At 42.6% G+C, this 16,569-nt stretch overlaps 1 protein-coding gene across 1 annotated transcript in view; it reads left to right on the top strand.

Moving 5' to 3' along the window:
* Nucleotides 1-16,569, top strand: part of VPS36 (vacuolar protein sorting 36 homolog) — a 44,998-nt gene that overhangs the window by 21,223 nt on the left and 7,206 nt on the right. Inside the window, exons 7-9 of the mRNA XM_088469089.1 lie at nucleotides 12,069-12,101; nucleotides 12,187-12,264; nucleotides 15,118-15,252. Of these exons, the coding sequence (XP_088325215.1) occupies nucleotides 12,069-12,101; nucleotides 12,187-12,264; nucleotides 15,118-15,252 (246 nt within the window). The remainder of the gene's footprint in view (nucleotides 1-12,068; nucleotides 12,102-12,186; nucleotides 12,265-15,117; nucleotides 15,253-16,569) is intronic.

The raw sequence follows: 16,569 nt of genomic DNA, 5'->3' as shown, positions 1-16,569 counted from the left end.
AAAATGTCGGCCGCTGTATTCAACTCACCAGAGCAAGGCAGCAGGGAGTGGAGACCGGGCAAGCAGTCGGCGGCAGAGGGACCGGAGCACCAGGAACAGCCGGTTAACTAAAGCAAACCACCAGGTAAGTAGTATTTTGAGAAGCAGTAGTTAAGAGTAGGGATGGAGACTCCGGGTCAGCAGGAGAAGGAAACAGCCACCTGAAGTCGCCGGGGAATAGTGCCTTAAAGTACACAACAGGAGCCAGCCACGACACTCCAATACGTACATGAGAGGATAAAACCAACAAATATCTGATTGTGAAATAAATATATCCAGGAAAACAGGATTTTCTTCAGGATTTGTGCAGAACAGCTAAAGAAAAGCTGCCCTCTCCCCTCCCAGCTACTCCAGGCCATGCCCCCAGAAGATGAGCTTTTAAGAGACAAACTGTAATGTGAATCTGATGTCTATGGTTTTATGTACATTACATTAATACAGTATTTTCTCTATAGAGTCTTTAATGTAAAGTTTTCATTTCTTTGAGTCGATCATGTTTTCTATCTTTTGGAAACAATTTATGAAAGCGTTGATTGTAATGTTCTTTCAAGATCAAATCAATATTGTTTTGATCCGATGACGCGGGGTCCATAAAAGGAGCCAGGCCCTTAGGCCGGTACCTACTTTGCCTATTTGGTAATCTGGCACTGGGTGAGAGGTATGCGAAGTTGCAAGCACGGGACTCCTGACATGGGTCATACAGCAGTGCACTAGGTTATGCTGGCAGATTCTATTAGCTGTGAGGTTCTGACAGAAACCTGTGTGATGTGCGACTCCGCACCATTCCTGTTAAAACCGTGAAGATGATACGAGGGTGGGCATTTCAGCAAGACAATGATTCCAGACACTCAGCCAGGACACTCTCAATTGGTTTCAGAGAAAGAAAATAAAGCTGCTAGCATGGCCCAGCCAATCACCTGACTTCAATCCAATTGAACATCTATGGAAAGAACTAAAGATCAGAGTTCATAGAAGAGGCCCACGGAACCTTCAAGATATGAAGCCTGTTTGTGTGGACGAATGGTCCAAAATCACACCTGAGCAATGCATGCGACTAGTTTCTCCATACAGGAGGCGTCTTGAAGCTGTCATTACCAACAAAGGCTTTTGTACGAAGTATTAAATACATTTCAGTAAGCGTGTTCAATACTTTTTCTCTGTGTCATTTCACATTATTACATAGCTTAATTTATGGACATCTATGGTTTGATTTCTTTACATGGGCTGTTACTGACATTTGGTGAAAATTTCATTACAATAGCCCCATTACAAATATATTTACTGAGAAAAATGTTGATGTGTTCAATACTTATTTCACCCGCTGTATATAACAGGATGATGTCTAATAAATAGTTGAGACAGACAAACAAAAATGGCAGCTGCTCAATCAATCTAGCAGTACTAATCAGGTGCATGAAAGGGGGGGGTCATACTAACTAGAAAAAGGAGGGGGATTTAACCCACTATTGTACCTCAGCACACTGAATAATACCTGCAACAATATATGAAGACTATATGGTCATAGAAATTCAGAGATATTAGTTGCATGCATTTGCAAATACATGGGAGGCTGCTAGGCCACGTCACGGCTTCTCTGTTACTAGCAGTCCCTAACACTAAGGGGTTCACGTCCGGGGCGCAGTGCACCCCAAAAAACGTCCAGCCCAGGGCATCACACGAAAATGGAAAAAGAGTGACAGTGCAGTGTAAAGTATAGATGTGTGCGAGTAATCATTAAGTGTGGAATGAGAGGTTAAAATATATGTGAAAAAATACATGAATAATAAACAAACATAAAAGGTGATGTGAAAAGCAACTATGTGTATTAAGTGGTGATGCCCTGAGGAGGCCCAGCCAGACCAGTCCCGGGGGCCCTACGCCCAAACGTTCACCCCAAATGTAAAATATACCAATTATAAGGCCTCATGATAAAGGGACATACAGTCAGGTGCATAAATATTGGGACATTGACAGAATGTTCATATTTTGGCCTCTATTCACCACCACAATGGCTTTGAAATGAAACAAAAAATATGTGCTTTAACTGCAGACTTTCAGGTTTAATTTGAGGTTGATTACATCCAAATCAGGTGAACGGTGTAGGAATTACAACGGTTTCTATATATGCCTCCCACTTTTTAAGGGACCAAAAGTAATGAAACTATCAACTCAAAAGCTATTTCATGGATAGGTGTGGGCTATTCCCTCAATATTTCATTATCAATTAAGCAGGTAAAAGGTCTGGAGTTGATTCTAGGTGTGACATTTGCATTTGGAATCAGTTGCTGTCAACTCTCAATATGAGATCCAAAGAGCTGTCAGTGAAGCAAGCCATCATTAGGCTGAAAAATCAAAACAAACCCATCAGAGAGATAGCAAAACATTAGGTGTGCTCAAATCAACTGTTTGGAACATTCTTAAAAAGAAAGAACGCATCGGAGAGTTCAGCAACACCAAAAGACCCGGAAGACCACGGAAAACAACTGTGGTGGATGACAGAAGAATTATTTCTCTGGTGAAGAAAAACCCCTTCACAACAGTTGGCCAAATCAAGAACACTCTCCAGGAGGTAGGTGTATATGTGTCAAAGTCAACAATCAAGAGAAGACTTCACAAGAGTGAATATAGAGGGTTCACCACAAGATGTAAACCATTGGTGAGCCACAAAAACAGGAAGACCAGATTAGAGTTTGCCAAACAACATCTAAAAAAGCCATTACAGTTCTGGAACAACATCTATGGACAGATGAGACAAAGATCAACTTGTAGCAGTGTGATGGGAAGAGAAGAGTATGGAGAAGGAAAGGAACTGCTCATGATCCAAAACATACCACCTCATCAGTGAAGCTTGGTGGCGGTAGTGTCATGGCGTGGGCATGTATGGCTGCCAATGGAACTGGTTCACTTGTATTTATTGATGATGTGACCGCTGACAAAAGCAGCAGAATGAATTCTGAAGTGTTTCGGGCAATAATATATGCTCATATTCAGTCAAATGCTTCAGAACTCATTGGACGGCACTTCACAGTGCAGATGGACAATGACCTGAAGCATACTGCAAAGGCAACCAAAGAGGTTTTTAAGGCTAAAAGTGGCATGTTATGCAATGGCCAAGTCAATCCCCTGACCTGAATCCGATTGAGCATGCATTTCACTTGATGAAGACAAAACTGAAGGGAAAATGCCCCAAGAACAAGCAGGAACTGAAGACATTTGCAGTAGAGGCCTGGCAGAGCATCACCAGGGATGAAACCCAGCGTCTGGTGATGTCTATGCGTTCCAGACTTCAGGCTGTAATTGCCTGCAAAGGATTTGCAACAAAGTATTAAAGAGTGAAAGTTAGATTTAGGATTGTTTAGTTTGTCCCATTACTTTTGGCCCCTTAAAAAGTGGGAGGCACATATAGAAACCGTTGTAATTCCTACACCGTTCACCTGATTTGGATGTAATTACCGTCAAATTAAATCTGAAAGTCTGCAGTTAAAGCACATCTTGTTTGTTTCATTTCAAAGCCATTGTGGTGGTGAATAGAGGCCAAAATATGAAAATTCTGTCAATGTCCCAATATTTATGCACCTGACTGTATATAATTTTGTCAAATGTAAGGCCTCATGATAAAGGCACATACATAAATGCATCCAAATTGAGAGCCAGCTTACCTGGGAGTCACCCCTTCGAACTCCAACTAGCACTACTAGAACCAGCATGCCCTACTAATGCTGGCTCCTTCATGCAACTCATAACAACAAACAAAAATGGCAGCTGCTCAATCAATCTAGCAGTACTAATCAGGTGCATGAAAGGGAGGGGTCATACTAAGTAGAAAAAGGAGGGGGATTTAATCCCCTATTGTACCTCAGCACACTGAATAATACCTGCAACAATATATGAAGACTATATGGTCATAGAAATTCAGAGATATTAGTTGCATGCATTTGCAAATACATGGGAGGCTGCTAGGCCACGTCACGGCTTCTCTGTTACTAGCAGTCCCTAACACTAAGGGGTTCACGCCCGGGGCGCAGTGCACCCCAAAAAACATCCAGCCCCCGGGACTGGTCTGGCTGGGCCTTCTCAGGGCATCACCACTTAATACACATAGTTGCTTTTCACATCACCTTTTATGTTTGTTTATTATTCATGTATTTTTTTCACATATATTTTAACCTCTCATTCCACACTTAATGATTACTCGCACACATCTATACTTTACACTGCACTGTCACTCTTTTTCCATTTTCGTGTCCTGGGCTGGACATTTTTTGGGATGCACTGCTCCCCGGACGTGAACCCCTTAGTGTTAGGGACTGCTAGTAACAGAGAAGCCGTGACGTGGCCCAGCAGCCTCCCATGTATTTGCAAATGCATGCAACTAATATCTCTGAATTTCTATGACCATATAGTCTTCATATATTGTTGCAGGTATTATTCAGTGTGCTGAGGTACAATAGGGGATTAAATCCCCCTACTTTTTCTAAATAGTTGAGACAGTACAGACATTACTATGGCAGTGGTGCTTCACTGTCTTGCAGCAGCATCTTACAGCTGGAACTAGTGAGGATGGCTAATATAGGCTGTAGGAGAAAAGAGGAGTCTCACATCAACAGTTTCCCAAAATATGTGGCTGTGGCTTATGCTGTCTGTAGGAATGGGGATTGCTAAATCCGGCACTGCTTATTAACAGAGCAGCAGAGGGAAGGACATGGGGAGTGCATTTTATATTCATGCTTCTTATATGAAAGAGGATTTTTTTTTTTGATCAAACCAACCTCTAGGACACTGGTCAGGGAACAGGGGTAAATTACACCAAATGGGATAAAAATTAAATTCCTGGGGGTAATGGACGGACAGCCGGGCATGTATATTAATCATTGCATGCCTGGCTGTCCGTCCATTACCCTCAGGAATGGAGGTCACTGGCGCCAGGTGCTGCACCAGTGACCTCCAGCCTGGCGCCGCAGGAAGGCTCTAAGCCAGACGCCCGCTGAGATGTTATTACCAGCGGGCGCCCGGCTCCTTCCCTGCAGCGCCGCTTTAGCCGGAGGCTGGAGTTCTCTTCTGAACTCCAGCTTCCGGCTCTCCCCATGCGCACTATGGGAGAGACGTCATGACTTCTCTCCCATAGTTCCGAGGAGCAGCCGGTCGGACAGGATGGCGGATGCAGGAGCGGGGATTAAGGTAAATGGATTTATTTTTTTTCTTTGTACAAGCGACACTACAGGGGCACTATATGGGGGCACAGCTACAGAGGCATTATATGGCGCACTGCTACAGGGGCACTATATGGGGGCTGTACTACAGGGGCACTGCTACAGGGGCATTATATGGGAACACTACTACAGGGGTATTATATGGGGGCTCTACTACAGGCGCATTATATGGGGGCACTACTATATGATTTCCTTCCTTTCAAATCAAGGGGGTAACGTCTGCGTATCTAAATATATTTTGGGGTAAAGGGTAAAAAAGTTCCCTGACCCCTGCTCTAGGGAGTTGTTTTAGTCTTGTTGGTCTTTTCCAAAGTAGCCTGTATTGCTTACATAGGGGCTTAGTTAATAAAATGGTGCACATATGTCCTGTTACCCACTAGTAACGATTCAGTTAATTTTTATTTTGTGATTAGTTATAGCACATTGCCTTATGGCATTATTTGTGAACCATTAAATTAATATTTGGCATAATTTAGTAATGTTTATTCTGGGACTAACACTTATTGAAATGTTTAAATCAGCTTTATGGTAAAGTGCAGTGTTTCAAAGTATGTGGTTGTAGGGGGAAAAAGCTGAAATGTCATAGCTTGGCATGTCAGATTTGCTTTCTAGATCATTACTCTGCAGTTACCTAGGAGACTGCAAGCCATTCTTAGATTGGCATGTGCACTGCCTTAGAGTGGTTAATGATAGAGAATGTGGATTCATTTTCTTACCCAATTTTGCCTCATATTATATTTTGCGTCCTATTCTGTAGCACATCTGCTTATTCTGCTGATTTTATTTTCATTCTCGCATCTTGATTCCAAGCCCACTGTTTATTTATAGTGACCTGATTCATGTAAAAACAGCAAAGAACTTTGTTATGTGGATAAATAGGGGGACGTCTGAATGCAGTTGTTATAAGTTCTCTGGCTAAATTGTAATGAATGGCTAAATGTACAGGGCTCTGGCAGCTTCCTGCATGGGCTGCTGGTTACTGATAAGACTGCAGTGCGGTGTTTATGTGAGGAAGTTCCTGTTAGGTGTGGGCCTATTCCCCTTTGTCCTCACTCCATTCTCTCTGTGAGCGATGAGTTGTAGCATGTTATTAATTAGGCTTAGGAGGCCACTGATCTGTTAACAGATCCCTTTTGTACAGAATCCTAGTCTCATTTAACAATTATTATTTTGCCGTACACAGAACAGTGTTGTGCTGTATATGGAGCAGCCAATCAGAGATGAGCTGTAATTGGTTTAGTGTAAGCTAGTATCTGGTTATGGTGGATTACAGCACATGCTCTATTGTAATTTTTTTTTTTTATTAAGTATGCCCCTTAGTGTGTTTAATCACAGGCACTTGGGCATCACTTTCCGCTGCAAGGTGTATGTCAACATATCAACCAGTAATGAGAATCTGTATGAGAAACGCAGCTAGGGGGCGACACACCATAGATGCTGTACAACCAGCCTTGAATGCCACATTTAAAGGCATTTTAAACTTGACACCTCATATTACATTGGGCTCATTGTTTTATTCACGCATTTCAGTTTTATATTCAATTTTAACATGAATTTGTGTAAGCAGTGGCGTAACTATGGGGGGGGGGGTGTCACGAAGCAGGCCCAGCCGGTCAGGGCAGCGTATCCGGAAGTTGCCGTTAAAAAAGCAACGTCCCTTGGCAATGTAGCTTCCTGCTCTGTGAGTCCCGGCATCTCCTCTCTGATCACATCGCCTCCCCTTCAGTCATATTCACATTTCAAAGTACAGACCTAGTTGGGAATCGAACCTGTCACTTCATGCTTTGCAGTCAGACAGCTTAACAATGGAACTATGGGCATAATTACCATAGCTACAAGGGGAGCAGCTGCTATAGGGATCAGAGCTTACAAACGTTTGCTATGGGGACTTCAAATACCTAGTTACTCCCCTGAATGGAGCCATCTGCTATTACAAGGAAAGACTGTGAATTCTAAAGCTACTTCACATTCTTATTAATCTAAAATACAGTCATACTGTACCTTCATGCTTTGCAGTCAGTGACCTTACAAAATGGAGCCACCTGCTACTACAGTCAAGACCTGTGAATTCTAACTATATCATGCTACTTCACACTCTCCATAATGTAAAATACAGTCATAGCTGGAATGGAAAGGAATATTCCCAGAGTGACGAGATATAGTGGCGTGTCATATTGGCACACCCCCATTTTTCAGTGGCCACGCCCATTTCCTGTTGTACTCTTGTTCCATGTTTTAGTGATGTAACCAGGGTCTAGTGATTTATAGCCTGAATATTGGCTTAGCCATCAGAAATGTGCCTCTATCTTGTATAAGAAGACCCATAAATGTCATAATACATTTTTAAAAAAAAATTATATTAATAATATTGAGAAATATATAATGTTTCTGGAGCTTATCAGAGTTACAGGAGATAAAACTGATTGAGGTGTAAAGGTGCCCATCCACTAGGCGACCTGAAAGACTGAACGACTAGCGTTCAGACCCTCATGTCGCCAAGGTGCAGTGCCCGCACTGAATGGCGTTCACTGAACGTCATTCAGTGAAGGAGCCTGATCTCCTATCTCTGAACATGCCGAACCTGATGAGCGTCATCAGGTTGACGGGCATGTTCAGTAGATAGTCGGGGACGGCAAGGACCCAGCGTGCATTTTTCCTAATTAAATTAGTAGCTGTGTGGTGGAACCGATGTTGTTGGTTATAGATGTTTGCATGATAGGAGCACTCAAAACACATTCATCATCCTCAACACCCAGGCCGCAAAGCAAACTATTAATGTTATGCCTGCAGATTAACTGTGGTATTGTAATTAAATTATATTCATTTTAGAATGTTATCTCCATTACTCAGCCTTGTAGTAATAAAAAAATTATATGTGGTTCAATGTTTCAAATAGAAAAAAAAAACACTTTACAGGACTAATATTCTTGCTAAAATGTTAAAAAGTACATAATAAACAAAAAATAAATCATACTGTAGTGTTCATTCAAGCACGCTGCACCTGTCACGAACCGTTCCTCTTTCCTGCCTGGGGTGCTTCTAGCACACTCTGGTCCAGGGGTGGGCATTAAGTGGCCCTCCAGCTGTTGTTGAACTACAGATCCAAGCATGCCTTGCAACACCTTTAGCATGGCCAAATAGCAAAACTGTGGTAGGGCATGCAGGGGTGTGTAGTCCTACAACAGCTGGGGGCCACTTATTGCCCACCCCTACAGTCTGGTCTGTATTTCAGCAGTTTGTTGCGTTAGCTGAGTGTGCTAGAAGCACCAGAGCAGAGAGTGACACCCCAGGCAGGAAAGAGGAACTGCACAGGTTGTGACCATTACAGGGTGCTAGAATAAACACTAAAACTGGATACTTGTGAAACATAAAATATTCAATGGTGTAATATCTATAGACTTGTATTAGTACTTGGTAGAACATAAGGAAGGATTGGCAGATACAGATGTGTCCACATACATCTAGCCTCCTTGCGTGTTAAATTACTCGGTAGCACCGAGGCGCTGTAACGTAGCACTGTCCATGTAGATGCCCCTGCAGTCGCACACAGAATATAGGCATGCCGCATATCCTATTATTCAGCACAAAAAGACTTTCGACGCTACTGAGACGCTCGGCGCTCATGCGTTATGTGTAATTAGACTTGCAGCGCATGTAGGATAGATTTATCTGGACACATCTGTTCCACATGTTGCATTTTTCTTCTCCCTGAAGACGTTGTTCCCATTGGGATAATGTGTGTGTGTTTATATTTGTATATATACAGTATACAGTCAGGTCCATAAATATTTGGACATTGACAGAATTTTCATATTTTGGCCTCTATTCTCCACCACAATGGCTTTGAAATAAAACAAACAAGATGTGCTTTAACTGCAGACTTTCAGATTTAATTTGAGGGTAATTACATCCAAATCATGTGAACGGTGTAGGAATTACAACGGTTTCTATATGTGCCTCCCACTTTTTAAGGGGCCAAAAGTAATGGGACTATCAACTCAAAAGCTATTTCATGGACAGGTGTGGGCTATTACCTCGTTATTTCATTATCAATTAAGCAGGTAAAAGGTCTGGAGTTGATTCTGGGTGTGACATTTGCATTTGAATCAGTTGCTGTTGACTCTCAATATGAGATCCAAAGAGCTGTTACTATCAGTGAAGCCAGCCATCATTAGGCTGAAAAATCAAAACAAACCCATCAGAGAGATAGCAAAAACATTAGGTGTGCTCAAATCAACTGTTTGGAACATTCTTAAAAAGAAAGAACGCACCGGAGAGCTCAGCAACACCAAAAGACCCGGAAGACCACGGAAAACAACTGTGGTGGATGACAGAAGAATTATTTCCCTGGTGAAGAAAAACCCCTTCACAACAGTTGGCCAAATCAAGAACACTCTCCAGGAGGTAGGTGTATATGTGTCAAAGTCAACAATCAAGAGAAGACTTCTCAAGAATGAATATAGAGGGTTCACTACAAGATGTAAACCATTGGTGAGCCACAAAAACAGGAAGACCAGATTAGAGTTTGCCAAACAACATCTAAAAAAGCCATTACAGTTCTGGAACAACATCCTATGGACAGATGAGACAAAGATCAACTTGTGATGGGAAGAGAGAGAGAGTATGGAGAAGGAAAGGAACTGCTTATGATCCAAAACATACCACCTCATCAGTGAAGCATGGTGGTGGTAGTGTCATGGCGTGGGCATGCATGGCTGCCAATGGAACTGGTTCCCTTGTATTTATTGATGATGTAACTGCTGAAAAAAGCAGCAGAATGAATTCTGAAGTGTTTCGGCAATATTATATGCTCATATTCAGTCAAATGCTTCAGAACTCATTGGATGGCGCTTCACAGTGCAGATGGACAATGACCCGAAGCATACTGCAAAAGCAACCAAAGAGTTTTTTAAGGCTAAAAAGTGGAATGTTATGCAATGGCCAAGTCAATCCCCTGACCTGAATCCGATTGAGCATGCATTTCACTTGATGAAGGGAAAATGCCCCAAGAACAAGCAGGAACTGAAGACATTTGCAGTAGAGGCCTGGCAGAGCATCACCAGGGATGAAACCCAGCGTCTGGTGATGTCTATGCGTTCCAGACTTCAGACTGTAATTGCCTGCAAAGGATTTGCAACAAAGTATTAAAAAGTGAAAGTTAGATTTAGGATTGTTTAGTTTGTCCCATTACTTTTGGCCCCTTAAAAAGTGGGAGGCACATATTGAAACCGTTGTAATTCCTACGCCGTTCACCTGATTTGGATGTAATTACCCTCAAATTAAATCTGAAAGTCTGCAGTTAAAGCACATCTTGTTTGTTTCATTTCAAAGCCATTCTGCTGGTGAATAGAGGCCAAAATATGAAAATTCTGTCAATGTCCCAATATTTATGCACCTGACTGTGTATTATCGTGAGATGTTTATGGAGGCATCTCCAGGGGTTCTCTTCTGTTTAACAGCCAGCCAAAAAAAACAAAACAAAGGTCCATTGGTTTGGTACAGCCAGCGATAGGCAGTTTTATTAACCTGTAAAATAAAATAAAAACAGCAAATTAAATCCTACCCTATCTGCCACCAACTAACGTAAGGAATCCCTCTTTATGTGTGGAAGGGCCTAGTGTCCATCTCATAAGCAACAGTATGATGCTTTGTCACGCATACAAAGTAGTTGTCTCTCTGTAGTAAGAGAGCTATCAGGCTGCTGTCTGTCTGGAAAGTCAGAAGACCCAAAATAAAGACACAGGGTGGGGTATATGTACTAAGCTTTGGAGAGAGATAAAGCACAAACCAATTAGCTCCTAACTGTAATTTTTCAAACTCAGCCTGTAGTGACAGGAGCTGATTGGTTTGTACTTTTTTTTTTCTCGTCAAGGCTTAGTACATTTCCCTCCAGGATGTTTGTGTAAAGCTGGGTACACACTTAGCGACGTGTACCCAGACCATGTGTCAGCCTGTCGGGCAGACATATCGTACCACGGGTACACATTGAGCAATGTAATGCACGACTGGATAATCCCTCATTTCGTCTTTTATTACGTGCAGCAGCAGCTCCGCATGCAATACCATCCAGTTGACCATCCGGACGATATCGCTTGCGACCGCAAGAACGCGCATATAGTCTGATAGATATAGACGATCCGGACGATATGTCGTTCTGATTCAGCCGGAAACGACACATCATCCTAGTGTGTACCCAGCATAAGACTAAATCTCTCACTTGTTCTCCCATCTCACATGGTGTATGTATGTATGTATATATGTGTGTATATATGTGTATATATATATATATATATATATATATATATATATATATATATATAATATACTAAGCAAGAAAGGCTGCGGCACTTGGAGACTGGTTATAAAGCAAATATTTTGAGTGGTGTCACATAATAAAAAAGCCAACGTTTCGGATCGCTAAGCCCCTTTGTCAAAGTGCCGCAGCCTTTTTTGCTTAGTTTTACATTTCAATATTTGCTGAGGGCACCAGAGCCAGTTGTTTTTTCCCAGAAGGAGTGCCGGACCGCATCTCTCTGTGTGTATGTGTGTGTGTATGTATATGTATATATATATATATATATATATATATTATACACTATACACTGTTCAGTATGGAATTGGTGATACCCACTCATCCTACACCTTTTGTGGCACAGTTGATGTGTGAGAACTGCTAACTCATGGTATAGCTGACCTATATCAGTCAGCCCAGGTAGAAAGGACACTTTAATGGAAGTGATTTTTGTATCTAGGACAGTATGGCCCATTTGATCGAAGACAAATCCTTACTACACATTGCTTCCAAATTCTGTTTTCCAGGCCTTTGAGGATCTCAGCAAGCTGATGGAAAAGGTACGATGAGACATTAATGTGAGTCCGTGTCCAGGGCAGCCGTGTCCTCTGGCAGAGGAGTGATAGACACTAATTATTTTTACAGGCCAAGGAAATGGTGGAACTGTCTAAATCGATAGCTAACAAAATCAAAGACAAACAAGGAGACATCACAGAAGATGAGGTATGAACGTGTGTCTGTGAGCAGCCTGCCAAGGTAAATTGGGAAGAATAACATCACAATATTATTATGAAGGACAAATCCAGGAAAAACATTTGTTGAAATGGTGTCTGGGGTAACAACACCTGCGCCCCCTCTGTACATACTGCATATCATATATTGGCTGCAATTATCATTACATTCTCCTGAATTTAGTTATGTTATGCTTAAGTCACTGTGGAAAAAGCATATATTACTTTTCTTTTACCTCAAGATAACCCTATGGTCGTTAAATTGTCTTGTTAATGTTCTCATTTCTTTTTCTGTATATCAATACATTACCTGCAAAATACTTTTAAGCACCTGCCTCCCCCCTCCCCCGAATACTATTGTACAGTTCAGCTCTATAGTGTCGAAGATATTTTATACTTGCCCATAACTCCTAGTGACCAAATCTGATCATTCATTCCAAGTATTTACTGAATTTGTAAAGAATCTATATACCTATGCCCCAAAAAAATTTGAGTGGCCAAATTCAACAATAATGTGATAATTTTGTATTAATTATCCTGCAAATGTCCTTCATTGTGTTTGCACTGAAAGTGTCATTCCTACGGGTCAATCCAATTAGCCGCAAAGGGTGCAAGTTGCCATTGCCATGGGGTTAAAACGCTGGCAAAGGCACCTCGTCTCGCAGCCCGCTCCAAGCCCGAATAGGCACAATTTAGCTGGAGGCCCTATGGGACTGCGAGCACCTTTGTGCGAGTTCAGGCTGCCGCCAAGTGTGGCCGTTGTCGTGGTGACTCGCACCCGCGAGATCATAGCAGACAATGGGATTGAGCCCTTTGTCTAATCCAAATTGTAACGTTTGTAAAGCAACGTATGCCTGAGGTGTATGCGATGTGATTTTACAAATGTGTTAATTTAGAAGTCCACATCAGTGCTTTAATTTCTGAACAAAAGAATGCATTTTTGTACTTCAATAAACAATTTGAGGTTCACTTTTATGTTCACTACACAATTCAATATATATGCCACTGTAACCCCAAAATGATGTTCATGCCTAATAATGATAATTTCTAAACAGATAAGAATATTAGCAGGCGTTGTGGTAAATGTGGTCTCTCAGACCCCATTGGTAGCCGGCTCAATGGCTGAATCTTGCCCAATTTGGTCACCACATGTAAACCTTTAAGTGACCGGCCCAGTGGGCTTTATCTGAGGCCAGTGTGGCCAAACACAAAGGGTAAAAGTGCCCAGATCCAGCATTTAAATAATCAAGTCAATGTGGATTTGCTGTTTACTTCGCTGAATAAGGAGATTACTAATTTCGGTGAGACCATCGGCCAATGAGGTTTTTCTGTTCTGAATGATTTAAAAAATGACAATTATTCAGTAAGTAAATCCATCAGGTTAAAATTAGGACCTTTGGGAACAGAAATCCTCATATTTTGACACAGATTTCCAGTGTTGTTGAGCAGTGGGATTTAACTTGGCCATTGTGGGACATTCGTTTTCTTTTTGTGACTTTTGGTCATTGTTTCCCTGGAAGCTAACTCATCCCCCAGGTTAACTGCAGCAGGTTTCCTCCAAGATTGTGTATATCGGACTCCAGGCCTGATGTTGAGTGACAGCACTCCCCCTTTGGTGGGCGGGCCGGGGGGGGGTGGCTGCCCAGACGGAGGCGTTCCCATGGGAACGCCTACCGTCTGGGGGCGGTACCACTGACATCACAAGTGGTCAGTGGGAGAGCTTTCGGCTCTGTTTGAGCTGAAAGCTCTCTGGGGCTTGCAGCCACGAGACCCTACCACAGTGGTCTCGTCGCAAGCCCGATGGTCACGGTGGTCTTGACCATCGCGACCATCATGGCCGCTCGCTATAGCTGTGGGTGGTCACCCACAGCTATGCGAGCGGCCAGGAGGCCGTTCTAAAAAAAAAAAGAGACTGGCCCTGATTCAGAGCGAGCGCTCTGTCAGAGCGTCCGGCTCTGAATCAGGGCCTCCAACCATTGTGTCCTCTAACTTAATAAGTCTTCCAGTCTCTGAAGCAGAGATGCATCCCCATAGCATCATGCGTCTCATTGAGGATTGTGTGTTTGGGAAGTTGCACAGTATTAGGCTTGCGCCAAACACAGCACTTAAGGTGCCTACGCTACACACTTGGCGATGTGCTCACGATCCAACATCGTGTAGGATTTCCCTTGAGCTCTCACCCGGCAGCTCCCCGGCAGTCCGGCACACGATTTGGTGTAAAAAGTGTTCACTGTGACAAAAGATCTATCGTGCATCCTTAACTTTTTCCAGTGCATCGTGTCCCAGACTGGCAGATCTTGCCTGGAGCACGGCAGATCTGAAGATGCGATGTAGACCTGCGTGGACGCGCATCGGCATCGTGAGTGGATACTCAGGATTTGGGAATATTTTACAACATTTGTCGTCACGATGCCCCGGAATCTGGCAAATCGTATAAAATATCGCTAAGTGTGTAGGCACCTTTAGCATTGAGGCCAAAATATTTACTCTTGGTTTTCGTCAGACCATAGAAGTTTCCTCCATTTGGGTTATCAGTCTGCCATGAGCTTTCTGGCTAACTCATTCTCAGATCTGTACCCAGGCTATTGTCCCATGATCGGTTTCTCCTATCTCTGCCATACAAACTGTAACTACAACTGTCCGAGTCTCATCATTGTAGTTTCTCTGATCAATGCCCTTCCCCATGGATGTTACAGTGCTCTCTGGCATATAGTGTAAGCATTCTGATTCTACTATTCTCCATCATTAGAATCTGATCAAAAGGAATGAATTAGCTGTACGTCATATTGTGTATGTATTTACAGTATTCTAACTATTTTATACAATTTTCAACTTATATTTGTAGACTATCAAGTTTAAATCCTACCTGCTGAGCATGGGAATCGCCAATCCCGTCACCCGGGAAACGCACGGATCAGGCACACACTACCACATGCAGCTGGCAAAGCAGCTTGCCACCATGTTACAGACCCCATTAGAGGTGAGGGGAGAATATCCTTGCTTTGTGTGTGCTTCTAATCTTCATTATTATTCCCCTACAGTAAGGTGTACTGTTTTGCATTTGTTAGGAAATGTGCCCCATAAAGTTACTGCGAGTGGTTATGTAAATACTAACTTAACATCTTTAATGATCTAGAAAATACAACAAGGTGCACTGCCAGCCAGAAAATAACCCTGTGAATAAACGGAGCAGCTCACACATGCAGGTTCTGCACCTGCTGAAAAGGACAATAGAAAAAAGCAGAGTGGAGCGCTGGTTTATTCAAGTGACCACACTGATAAATGCAAATGATTTATAGCAAAGATTAAACAGTTCATACATAAAATACATAAAATATAAGTCTCTACACTGACACGGTGATATAGAGTGGATGAGCAGATGGAAGGTGAAATTGTTATAACATAGGACCACTCCAGGGTCCAGTAAATAATAATGTCCACAAACAAGCTCTGTATGTATCCACTGTGGTAGTAGAATGTCAGCAAGAACGTTGGAAACAATATTGCCAAAAGGAGAATCCAAATAACCGGAGAACTGTAATCACCTGTAATGATGTAGCCAGTACTCACACTGTGTAGGTAGTGTCAGGCTAGTGTCTGGAGTGCATCGGGATCCATTCCAAGCGGGGACCAGACGCCCCATACTGGCGTAGCTATTTCTGAGTGTGGTGACGGGAGCCGCTGATGACCTGCCTAGCGTCTATGCAATCTCCGTCTGGCTAAACAGGTTAGGTGCTCCGTAAGTGTTGGTATCCTTTCCGTCAAGGGGGTAAAGAGCGTTCTCTCAGCTGACTCTCCCTGCGTGTGGATGGATATGCCTTCTGATGAAATCGGGAATTTTTAAACCTGGAGAAACGCGTCAAGGGATCACCCCTAACTGGACACGGATACTTTTGTACTTTTGGTCATTTTCCCTCTACCTGCATATCCGCTTGGAACGGCTCCCGGTGCACTCCAGACACTAGCCTGACGCTACCTACACAGTGTGAGTACTGGCTACATCATTACAGGTGATTACAGTTCTCCGGTTATTTGGATTCTCCTTTTGGCAATATTGTTTCCAAAGTTCTTGCTGACATTCTACTACCACAGTGGATACATTCAGAGCTTGTTTGTATTATTTACTGGACCCTGGAGTTGTCCTATGTTATAGCAATTCACCTTCCATCTGCAAATCCACACTATATCACCGTGTCAGTGTAGAGACTTATATTTTATGTATTTATGTATGAACTGTTTAATCTTTGCTATAAATCATTTGCATTTATCAGTGTGGTCACTTGATTAAACCAGCGCT

This window comes from Taudactylus pleione, unplaced genomic scaffold (genome assembly GCF_031769625.1).
Source record: "Taudactylus pleione unplaced genomic scaffold, aTauple2 ptg000089l, whole genome shotgun sequence".
Lineage (NCBI taxonomy): Eukaryota > Metazoa > Chordata > Amphibia > Anura > Myobatrachidae > Taudactylus > Taudactylus pleione.
The sequence above is the reverse complement of the archived record's forward strand: the minus strand, read 5'-3'. Positions and strand labels throughout refer to the sequence as shown.